General features: G+C 41.2%; 1 protein-coding gene across 1 annotated transcript in view; it reads left to right on the top strand.

Annotated features, from left to right (window-relative positions):
- The first annotated feature begins 285 nt into the window (after positions 1-285).
- LOC100694597 (protein TANC1) overlaps positions 286-12,320 on the top strand; it is a 46,470-nt gene continuing 34,435 nt past the window's right edge. The window contains exons 1-7 of the mRNA XM_003445789.5: positions 286-424; positions 651-755; positions 2,099-2,302; positions 5,478-5,570; positions 7,130-7,260; positions 9,222-9,522; positions 10,222-10,503. Coding sequence (XP_003445837.2) covers positions 680-755; positions 2,099-2,302; positions 5,478-5,570; positions 7,130-7,260; positions 9,222-9,522; positions 10,222-10,503 — 1,087 coding nt within the window. The 5' untranslated portion in view covers positions 286-424; positions 651-679. The remainder of the gene's footprint in view (positions 425-650; positions 756-2,098; positions 2,303-5,477; positions 5,571-7,129; positions 7,261-9,221; positions 9,523-10,221; positions 10,504-12,320) is intronic.

The raw sequence follows: 12,320 nt of genomic DNA, 5'->3' as shown, positions 1-12,320 counted from the left end.
TTCACTCCAGCTTCCTTAGAAAATCACGCGAAGTTAGGCTACTCTTAAAATAATTATCAAAAACTAATTCAAATGAGTTTGAACACAAACTATTATTAGCTGGCGTTGTATGAGAGATATAGAGTACAGTGAATAAGACAAAATGAAAAATGGCCCTTTCATTAAGTTCAAACATCAAAGTGGGGTAAAGACACAAAAAACATAAAAGGATAGGATAGGATAAGGATATATCAAATGCATATACAGATTTCCATCAAATGTGGAACACAGGGCCAACGCGCATGTGCAAGACGACCCCCTTCTCCCATCATTTTCTGGAGGTGAAACACTTCTTAATTGGACTCCGCGAGTTTAAATGCTCCTCCATCAGCTTCCTGTGGATATATGTGACGACATGGAGGCATCAAAGAAGACTTAAGAGCAGGTAATTTGAGACTTAATTTTAGGATGTTAATTTTTTTTAATATCTAGCTTACAATAATAATTCGTGCAAACTATTTGTTAAAGACTAGATATATAGATCATGGTATTAAAATAAAAACACCATTTAAATGTGGCAGCTGAATTAAGAACTAACAGCGGGGGTGATGTTGTCTGAATAATGTGCCCCTAATTCAAATGAACATTTAACTTTTTTTTCCCTTCCACAGTCAGTAGACGGTGAAGCAACAGCCCAGCTATGTTCAGAGCAGTTTTTGGAAACAAGAGCGATGGAGGAGGAAAACGAGGGGGGAAAAAGAGCCAGAGGCACTCAGGTAGGAACAAAACCAGTGGAAGTACCTGTGAAACAAAAATGAGGCATGCATGCTGAACAATAATACTGCAACTTTTGAGCAGATATTACTTTAACTGACTGCCCCCACCCCAAATTACCAAATATCCCTTTTGTTTGGGGGTCACAATACTGTAAATGGAAAATGTATGTTATGTTGTGCACACTCAGTCTGGTGTTATTTGATGGTAATATTCAGGTTCTCTCTTCTCTTGGGTGATTTAAGTAGAGTCATTTCAATTAGCCTAATTCATCAGTGTGTTCCGTCCTTCACACAGTGTCCCGGTGCTTGAATTTAAAGTGTGTCAGACGAAGTTAGAGTGGGTTAAGCAAACATCCTGACCTACTAAACATGCACTGAACACCAGAAGAATTTGTGAGTGCAGCAGATGTATCTGAGCACTTGCCATGAGGCTGTTGTGTCTCCTGTACATAAGTTCAATGTTCTTTAGGATTCTCTGTCGCAGATGAAATGAAGCTGTTTGTATTTTTATTGGGTTTTTTTTAAACTGTGTACACTTGTCAACTCGCTGCAGTAAAGATGTGATTTCAGAGTGTGTTGCGGAGATGCGTAAACATAAGTAGAGCTGGGTATTAGAGCAACCATGTTGCCCATCAATATTTGATAGTGTGCTCCACTGGGTAGAAAGAACAGAGAGGCTGATAGAGAACTGTGTCAGTCTCATTAAAATGATAAAGTGTGTTTACAGTACATTGGCTCTTCTCTGATCATTTGCAGAGAGATGCCACTTTCTGCCTCCTTTAAAGCTTGCCATTAAAAGGCAATGATCGTTCCACACTTTCAGGGATTATGCAACAGCATAATAGATGAATTCATAGATTAGGCAGTGCAATTGTAACTCCTTATTTGGCTAGTGGTAAAACACACTCATTCAAAGAAGAAGGTAGTAAATGGCTTAATTTTGCTACAGGACAAACTATGGCAATGATATATAATCAGGATATAAGTGAGTCTCTCTAATCACATGGCTTTGGGAATTATAATGTCTCTTTAAAGGCTGTAATAAGAGTGGATATGAAAATGATTGAAGTATTAAGAGATAATAACTGTAGCCAGTTTAATGAGCGTGATCCCAATTCTTTAAATAGATGATCTGGCAATGCCAACTTTCCATTACCTCACTGGGAAATATGCCTGGAGAAACGATGTGTTTGCTGTGTCGCAGCCTTCTGTGAGACATATTTAATAGGCTTATCCTCTTCTTGTGATATCCTAGATCTACTGTAACTGCACTAACTCTGCTTTTACCTCAACACCTGCCCACCTCTGTCTTCTCTCTACACCCGCCTATGTGTTCCACGCAGGTGATGAGGTGTATGCCCACAGCACCTTGCAGAGAGGCAGCGGCCAGCGCGCCTCTCACTTCCAGGACCACGACGGCGGCTGCACCGAAAGCTCGGCAAAACAGAAGAGACTGACCAAGGGCGTGTCCATTTCTTTGCCCTCCTCCCCTCTTCTCCCTCACCAGGCCGACATCGTTCCCTCCCAGTCGTGCAGCAAGTTCCCAGGTGGGTTCACTTGAGATGATCATCCAAACAAAAGCGTGGTCTGGATGTGCTGTATGTAACTGAGAGTGACAAGGAGGTGTGCGTCAGGGACTAGCTGCAAAAAATAACAGCATGCTTTCACGGGTTTGCCTTGATTAGCGGGGATCGTCTGTGCGTTCAGCTGTTCCATACATGTGACAGAAAATCCAAGTGCATACAGACCGTGCCTCCAGGGCCCAAAAGCTTGTTGACAGATTGTCAGAGTAAATAATTTAGTGAGATAACTTAAGGCAAGAAACCTCAATTAGGTGGGTCATTTTTGAAATATTGTACTATTTTGGATCATTGTGTAAAATATTAAGTCACATTTTTGGTCATGATGAAAGAGAAAACAAACCAACCATTAATTTGAGGCCATTAATTTGAGGTCAGCTTATTATCACATGCATCACATCTACTGTTGGCATGACAAACAAAACGTGTTTTTACTTATTCAAACAACAGTGAATTGGGGCACACGTTGGCCGACAGACTGAAATCCATTTCACGTGATCTGTGTTTGATTGTTGCAGAAAAGCATCGTTACGTGGCATTGCCTTTTCTCTTGATTCCCATATTTCCTGTCAATCTGTCTCATCAAAGCTTCAATAAACCAAAAATGACAAAAAGTGCAGAAGCAGAATCACCTAACGTGCCCAAGAATGACAATTAAATGATAAAGAAATTACGTCCTTTTTCAGTTTGAAGGTTTTAAATATCAGGATATCCTTTTAAAAATGACCTTATCGTTAGCAGATTATAAAATAATTTACACGCAGCAGCAACATGTGTTACACTATGTATTTATTCTTACATAACAAAAAATGAGCCAGAGTGCAGGAGCAGTGTGTGAAAAACTAAGTACACCCCATGATTCAGTAGCTTGTAAAACCACTTCTACCAGCAATAACTTGAAGTAATCTTTTTTGGTATGACTTTATCAGGCTCTCACACTGTTGGAGCAATTTTGTCCCACTCTTCTTTACAGCATTGACTCAGTTCATTGAGGTATGTGAGCATTCACTTGCAGACAGCTCTCTTAAGGTCCTGCTGCGGTATTTGTTTGGTTGCAAACTGGGCTTTGACTGGGGCATTGCATCATCTCGATTCTTTTCTTTTTTAAGCGATTCTGTTGGAGATTTGTTGCTGGGCTTGGGATCATTATCCTGTTGCATGAACCAGTTTCAGTTTTAGCTGTCAGAATGGTTTCACCTTTGACTCTTGAATACTTTGGCGTACAGAGGAGTTCATGGTCAATGACTGCAAGGCGTCCAGGTCCTGTGGCTGCATAGCAAGCCCAAATCATCACCGCTCCATCACCGTGCTTCACAGTTGCTATGAGGTGTTTGTGCTGATATACTGTCTTTGGTTTTCTCCAAACGTGGTGCTGTCATTCATCTCCATGTTGGTCTTATCTGTACAAAGGTAATTGTTCCAAAAGTCTTGTGATTTGTTCATATGTAACTTTGTAAATCTAATCTATGCTGGCATGTGCTTTCTCCTGTAGACCCTTCCCAACAAGTCATGCTTATTTAATCATTTTCTAATTGTACTGTCATGAACTTTAACATTTAACATGCCACCTGAGGGCTGAGATCATGCAGTACTCAGTTTCTCTGAGTGAATTTGTCAGGGATGTCCACTCCTTGAAAGATTGTCCTGCATGTTTTCCACTAGTGGTGTTCACTGTAGAATAATCAACTTGATGGGCATTTATTTAAGTGCATTTGATAGCAGCACCCGCCACTTACCTTTGTGCTTCCTATGGAAGCGCTAAAAGTCTCCTTCACAAGATTGCTGCTGCGTTTTTGCCTTAGTTTATGTTACATAAATAATGACATATTGTAATATTTATGTGATGTTGTTCATCTGAGAATGTATTCATCTACTTTACTTACTTCTCATGATATGTAAAACCTTAGAATTTAAAAAAGGTGTAGTTTGTTTTTACGGATTTACTTTTTCAATGTCATTAAAGTTACTCTGTGTGAATAAAAAACTGTGATTCATATTAAGGTACCACTTAATTACCCGTAAAAAGCTAATGCTCGGTGTGTGTAACTTTCAAATTTTCTTTATTGTTTTTGAAAGTTGAGTTGTAGGTCATAAAGCAAAGTGCTTGTATATACTGGTTAATGTCAGGTTTAAGGTGAGCAACTCTGTACGTACAGCATTCTTCATAGTAGGTCAATCAAAAGAAATATTAGAGCACAAATTTTATAGTATCTTATACTGAAATTTCCTTGATTTGCATATTCCTTTGTGAATTTTAAATATTTTAAAGCTTATAAATACATGAAACAAGGAGTAAATATTTTCAGTAGTAATAATCTTAAAAAAAACCCTTCATGTTCTGCGATGTTTTCCATACATGAATCCATCTAAATTCGCTGCATGAAAGAAAGTTAACTTTACATTTACTAACCTTAGAGAGAACACCAGGTGGCAGTGTGCTGCAGTAAGTACAGCCATTCAGAAAAAGGTGCTATTGCATTTCATTGCATGCAGCACTGCCTTGTTTTCCCACCCGAGCAAATATGAGAATGAAAATTGCAGTAAGTGAAAAAATATATCTAAATCTATATTAGAGTGTCATGGCTTTGGTGATCAAATATTGAACAGTATGTTAGACTTCCGAGTGTTTCCGAGTTGATTCACATGTGTGATTCAAACACTAAGAAGCCTTGAGTATTAAAAAAAACCATGTCAGTGTTCACAAACATCTCATCCTCAAACGGGCTCCAGTGCTGAAGAATCTGCACCTCAAAAAACCCTGAGATGTTGCATAAAGTGAGACACACCCACACACATCAGAGTGCACCGCTGTCCCCACCACACACACACACACACATTTGTGGTGTTAATATATTATAGATATCCGCCCACAGTCCAGTGAATGTTGCACTGTTTGTATGCATGGCTTACACTGTGTACATTCTTCTTTATACTCATGGGACACAATTCAAATTCTGCACCACAGATCTCATCTGAGGAGGCTTAATTTCTCTCTCTCTCTCTCTGTGTCTCTCTCTCGCCCTCCCTCTCTCTCACTTTCTTTCATATCCCTCCCTACCTCCACCCTCAATCCCTCCCACCCTGCCTGCTCTCCCTCCCTCCCTCCCTCCCTCTCCCTTCTGCCTCTTTGCTGTGGCCAAAGGACGGGTAAGGAGGCTGGAGTATGTGGATGGCTCTTCCAGCGCGAGAGAGCCACTCGTCTTTGCCTCATGCCGTGGCAAGGCAGACCACAGAGGTGAGAACGGGAGCGTGTGGGCGTGGGTATAGCATCGTCGTGTGTGTTTTGTTTTTTTGGCAGGTATTGATCAGTGGAGGTGAATGAGAATAGGGCTATAGGTGAGAGAGAATGAATGAGAAAGAGATTCAAGAGAAAATGAGGGCAGGTTAATTACATCTAAAAGGCTTTGCTGAGTTTTTTTCCTCTGTCAGATGTATATAAGGACAGTGGTGCCTGTGTCATTTTCATGGGATGGCTGAGAGTGGATTTGTTTTACCCCAGTTTCTCTTGAGTCGTCGCCCTGACTTCTCTTTATGTTGCTTTACACAGTTAAGGTTAGATGAAAGCAATAATGGTGTAAACACGGACCTCTCTGCCAGCTTTCTCTGTGTTTCTGGCCAGAGGGCTACCCTTGGGCTAAACAGATTTCACGAGGCATCTTCCATCCTGGTTGCCAGGCACCTCTCAGCTTCCCGTTTCCAATGGCAACTGCTAGGTGGTTTGATGAATAGAACTGGACATTCGGTGTGTCCTCATGTTACTCCAGATTGGATCTCAGTGCACTGCTGACTAAATGCAAAGTTTTCCCTCCTCCCCCCTCGCCGAAATACACATCCTGCCCAAGTCTTCAGCAGATGCCCAAGCTGTGAAAAAAGTACCAACAAAGGCTACACTAAGAAAGGCTGTAACTGGGGCACCTTCCAAAACAAAACAAAACAAAAAGCAGACAAAAAAAGACCACACTTAATTCTCAGAACTGACCCTTTCCTCTCAGGGTTTGACTTGTGTTTTGTACACAATTTGTTTGTCTGTAAGAGTGATGTAGTGTCTTTAAAACGTGAGAGTGAGCCAGAAAGAGAACGACTGAGTGGACTGAATGTGATGTCTAAACGAAAAGATGTTTGCGAGGAGGAGTGAGCTGTTCCTGTAATCCGTGATGTCCTGTCATCCTGTTTATATGCCTACTCAATATGCATGTTACTCAGCTGATAACAGCACACAGATGAGGTGCGAGAATGAACGAATGTATCGCTCGTCCGGATAAAGCGTAGAGACGCGAAAACTGTTTACTTGCTGAAGTAAGCACGGACCTTAAAGAAGCAGGGGTTGGAGGTCAGAGCATAGGGGAGCCTTAAACAGTGATAAATGAATGCTGCACATGGCCTTTGTTAGCCAGTCTCTAGGAAAGACAGTGCAGGCAGAGCCGAGGCACTCCTTCTTTCTGCTCCAGAGTCGACGCCGAGCTCATTGAAATTCACAACCCGTCTCTTAACCGAGAGCACCTGGCAGGCGTGAGCACGGGCAAACTCACAACCTCACACAACCTCTCGCTGCTGCTGCGTCAACCCGGGGACTGGAAAGCCACTGTCTGTGCATCCGTAATCAGTGCAGCTGGGGCTGCGCTGACCTGTGGATGCATACAATTCTTGCAGTCCACTGCCTGATGCTGCTGGGTGGGAAGCTCTAAAAGGGAGTTGTGCTCAATCTGCAGCATCGGTTTGTCGGTGGCTTCATTTGGCCTGCTGTGTTTTTTCATGCTTGTTAATCCCTGTGTCCTGAATGTGTGTATGCTCCAGACCTCCACGTGGAGCCACAGCCTGGCTCCTCCCTCTCTAACCAGGAACTAATGACCAGACTATGCTTCTTATTGGGAGAAACAACGCCCGGTACTGCTAGCTCTCCTATGGAGGACAGGAGGGAAAAGAAGGTAAGGCCACATATTGATTAACCGGCCCCATACTGCCATGGCATAGAAAAGGAGAATGGATGGTTTAAAAGAAAAACAACTTTCGATTGCCGTCACAATCCTCTTTAAACATTTGAATCAAGCTTATTAAAGATAATTAGACTGCATTTTAAAATGCAGTTGCGCAGAACTCATTGTATACTGTGTGTGTGCTCAGTGCATAATTGGTTTAACCTCTCTGTATGAAGAGTTATTGTTTGCACGAATGTATTTCCATCTTTATGCCTTTGCATGCTTCAGCCATGGCCCATTTTCGCAGCCTCATTCCACCACCTGAGCTCCAGATTCAGTCAGTTTCACAGAGATAGCAAAGCTCATATGAGGAATGTGGGTTGTCCTGGCTAAGATAGATGAGGCTTTGGTATAAAGGGAATAACAGTGAGCTGTTTAAACTCTGCTGCCTTGTCTCCATACATTCTCTGTGTTGCAGAAAGGTTGCATCAGTAATGAAGAGACCTGAAATGCACGTGATCAAATGAAAGGATAAAAGACTGCTTTTTGTTTTTTGTGCCCGTTTTTTAAAGTAAATGTTAATTCAAACATTTTTCACTTCTCGCTCCCTCAACTGGTAAAAAGCTATGAATTTTTATATGATATAGATATGTATTTTTAAAGACCAGTGGAGAAACTCAATAGATTAAAACCATTCATTAAAATGTACGAGTTAGAACCAAAAGCCCTTTGACAACGTAAAGAAAAACGTCACAGTCTGTCTTATATAATGTAACTCACCGCAGTGCTGCTGTAGTGATGTGCACTTGCTATTTTGTGTGCATGTGTGTTTTCTGTTCTCTCAAAAGGTGAGTTTAAAAGTTGAAGGCTTTTTTATTGATGGGTATGATAGAACATTTGGTTTTATTATTACATCCATTTTTTCCAGCCTGGCTCTTAGCTTTGTAATTTTTTTTTTGCACTATTAACCCCTTAATGTCTAATATATCATATTTTATACATTTCATACAGTTTTTCTTACTTCTGCATCATAAATATGATTTTTTTTTTCCTTACGGGAAAACTTAAATAAATTCCACAATACGTTTTTAAACGATAAACTGCAGAAAAATGCTGAATGTAACAAATATATTACAAATTAAAACTCCTATATTTGAGGTTTAATTAACACTCAATTTTCAAAAAAAATAAAATAAAATAGAAATTTCTGGCAAGTATTTCATGGTGCAGGCTTTAAAGGGTTAAATACTTACTTCCTGTGTTATAGTTCCTGCATTGGCAAGTATGCAAAGTCAGGTCTGAGTATCTTGAATTTACTCATCAGAGGGGAAATAGGCGGAAACGGACTTAAAAAAAAGCTGTGTGTGTTCGAGAAGCGAGTATAATACTTGCTGTGCTTTAACTCTTTACACGTAGTTCCTGTCCAGTGCGCTATGCAAAAACAAGCCAGTCAGCTTTTATCACATTAACAGCTACTTAAAATTTAGGTGTGCCGTTTTAATCAGTAACATTGTTTAAAAAGCCAGATGCCGTGATTTTTTTGCACTTTTTTGTCTTTGCTCTGTGTGGTACATTGCAAAAAACCCCAGAGCGTGGTAAATTCTGAATGTCTGCAGTGATTGATTTTAGTTTTGACGACAGCCAGTCATCTTCAGAAAAAAGAAAAACTGGGAAATGACAGCAAGGATGAAAATAACTGGAATTATCTTTTCAATTCCCATCTGCATGCACGCTCAAACATATTCACTCACTATTGCAAATAACGCTGCGCAAGAAGGCCAACAGTGTCACGAGGAGTGAAGTGCTGTTAAAAGGTTTGAAATTGGCACTGCTAATTTACTCCACTTTCAACATAGAGGAATTTCACTTAAACATGCTCAAATATCGTTCTGCAGAGCCTTTTTTTCCACCTTTATGTATGGCTTAACTTTTTCTAACCCTTTCTCTTCTCTGTTTTTTTTTTTTCCCAGTATGATTCCTCTGCTCAGGGGGGGAGTCCCAGCTCCACCCTGACCTGCAGCACAGCCTCACCCTGCTCAGAGAGCCCCTCGTCCACCCTGAGCACCAGTGCGGGAGGCCAGTCTTTGCCTCAGCCTTTACCCTTACCTTCTCCCCACTGTGGCTCTAGCAGCAGTCCCAGTGGAACCCTCTCTAGCCCTGCATCCAGCCCAGCCCCTTGCCCTCCTTGTGGACTCATGACTGGGAGCAGCCCAGGGCCTCCATCTCAAAGCCCCACCTCAACGTTGGAGAGCAAGGATAGTGGAATTATAGGTGAGAGCTGCTGCTGCTCTGTGTCTCCAGATGGTATCTGTTCATATTGCATGACTTCAAATTGTGTTTTTTTTTTTTCTTCTTTTTTTTACACATAGTGACGCACGTCCAACACAGATGCCTAGTCGTGCATCATCAGAAGTTAAAAAAAAAAAAGAGTTAGCTAAACAAACATGGAATATAATATGGAATCAGGGAAATGAAATATGACTCTTCTGGTGTTTGCCACACCTTCCTACACTCTGAAAGTTAGGGAGATGCAACATCACTATCTATGTAAAATGTGCACCTCCACCCCACAGCCAGTTTCTCTGTTTGTCTGTGCCACTTCAGCCTTCAGGCTTCAGCTCCCTCCTGTCAAAACTGGGACACTGCTGTCTTTGTTGCTTACGGGTCTGATTCTCCCAAAATAGGACACTTTTTTTCTCTTTAAATAGAGTTTGTATTTATAGTTGAACACAAAAAGGTAGAGGGCTCATCAAGTACAATGAAACTTATTGATTGATGACTTGTGAGTAAAAAAAAGGATATATTTCATTGTAGATTGACTAAATGTGTTTTTGATGATGTTGAAGCTATTGCTTAAATTTTTGTCTTTAGTCATTTATAAGGATGTGCATATAAGCAGTCACATGCCAGATGTTGTTGTTTTTTTCTTTTTTTGGCTCTGTTAACCATATTTTTCTTTCCGCCGCTCAGCAACAATCACTAGTTCTTCTGAGAATGAGGAGCGCAGCATCTCCACAGAGGGTCTGGGTAAGGACGAAGGCCCAGAGGGAAGTGGCGGCGTAATGGGCCATACAAATGAGGACCGCCATCCCAGGCCAACCAGGGACAATCTCACAGCCCAGCCAGATGAGGCCTTACCTAGAATGGACATCATGGAGTCCAGAACTCCACCAGCACCGAAACGACCCCTCCCACAGCACCACTTGCACAGCACCTCCTCTCTTGCGCTGCCCCGTCCAAACTCAGTGGCAGGTACCCAGGTTCCCGTTCTTTCTTATTCTGCAAATTAAGAAGCGGTTATGACTTTGAGAGAGATTTGGGATTGTGCACCTTCTCAGCTGCTGATGGATTAATACGTTTCATATCTCCCAGTTTCATATGAAGCTGGCTGTCTATTAGCCAAGCTAAGGAAATCTAAAGGGAATACAGTCTGGCTAATTACTGCGTATTTCCTAGGGTCTTGCCGTCACCTCAAAGTTGCAACCAACAAACATTCCAGGAAGTTAATTTTCCCGGCCAAGAAATAGTCCCACTCATTACCCCCAACACGCATAAAAGCAAAACGTGCCATTTTTACACCTCCATTCTTGCACACATTAAACAAATGATTCATAATTAGTGAGCTAGTGAGTGAGTTGTTAAAAGATGCCATTATACTGTAGATGAAGTGGGCTAATGAGAGTATGAATATGGCAGCTGTGACCCGAGTGATTAATTAATGGACTGATTAATATTGACTGAATAGCAAATTGATTAAGTTGATTGTTAACTTGATACTCTCAAACTGTTCATGCAATGCAGTAGAAGCATAATTTAGAAAATGCCTGTGATGCAGAACTGAACTTCACTGCACCGTGTGCTGGTGCTCTACTTACCACGGAGGCTGGATACACACAGTGAGCAGTACCAGTTAAAAGTCCTGGGAGGCCTCTAGTTGTCATAAAAAATACCCCCCTCCCTCTACAGTCACGATCTTTCCTAATGCATGAGGCTCTTTTTCTTCCTTTAGATGTCAGTTCATTTGTAGTGGGAGCAAAAGAAGAGATTCCCTAAGGAGTGGATTCACAGTAACGCCTGCCAGTTTCTTCTGTCAGCTGGTGCTTTCATTTAGACACTCTTGATGAAATTCAGTATCAAGATGAAACAAGCTGCATGTAGCTGTTAGGATTTTACTTCATCTTCATGAACAATTAGACATAGAGGAGCAGGATGAATATATTTATATATGATATACATAATAAGACAAGAAAAAATGAAATCTAAAACTTAAAATTTAGGTGTTTAATGGAGTATTAGTGTCAAACTGTAGACAGATAAAGATAAACTTGTGCTCCAGTTAGATTCAGATTAAAACATTGAATTGCATTTTGCATTCAGCCACAAGTCATTTTTATGGAAATGTTCCTCACAGCTTTATTATTAACCACCAGTTATAGATGAATCCATATTTACATGATAGCATCACACAGTTGCTGCAGATTTGTTGGCTGCACATCCATGATGTGAATACCCCGTTCCACCAAATCCCAAAGGTGGTCTATTGGAGTGAGATCTGTTGACTGTGGAGGCCATTTGAGTCCAGTGAACTCACTCTTATGTTCAAGAAACCAGTTTGAGATGATTGAAGCTTTGTAACATGGCTTGCTATCCTGCTGGAAGCAGCCATCAGAAGATGGGCACACTACGGTCATAAAGGGATGAACATGCTCGGCAACAACACTCAGATAGGCTGTGGTGCTGAAGGACGGTACTAAGTGTGTCAGGAAAATATCTCCCACACCACGCACCATTTTTGTAATCTTCTATTGTCCAGTTTTGGTGAATCTGTGTGACGTTAGTTCTCTCTGTTATTGTAGAGTCTTTACATTACAATCAAAAGCACCTTGAGATTACTGTTGGTTTGCTTTCCCTCTATATAAATAAAGTTGTAGCCTCAGTTCTGTTCTTAGCTGACCAGAGTAGCACCTGGTGTGGCTGACGTGTTGTGCATTAAGATATACTCTTCTGCATACCTTGGTTGTAACAAGTAGGTATTTGGGTTACTGTGAAGGTGATTCTGCCATTACCTC

Source organism: Oreochromis niloticus, linkage group LG1, assembly GCF_001858045.2.
Source record: "Oreochromis niloticus isolate F11D_XX linkage group LG1, O_niloticus_UMD_NMBU, whole genome shotgun sequence".
NCBI classification, from domain to species: Eukaryota; Metazoa; Chordata; class Actinopteri; order Cichliformes; family Cichlidae; genus Oreochromis; species Oreochromis niloticus.
The sequence above is the reverse complement of the archived record's forward strand: the minus strand, read 5'-3'. Positions and strand labels throughout refer to the sequence as shown.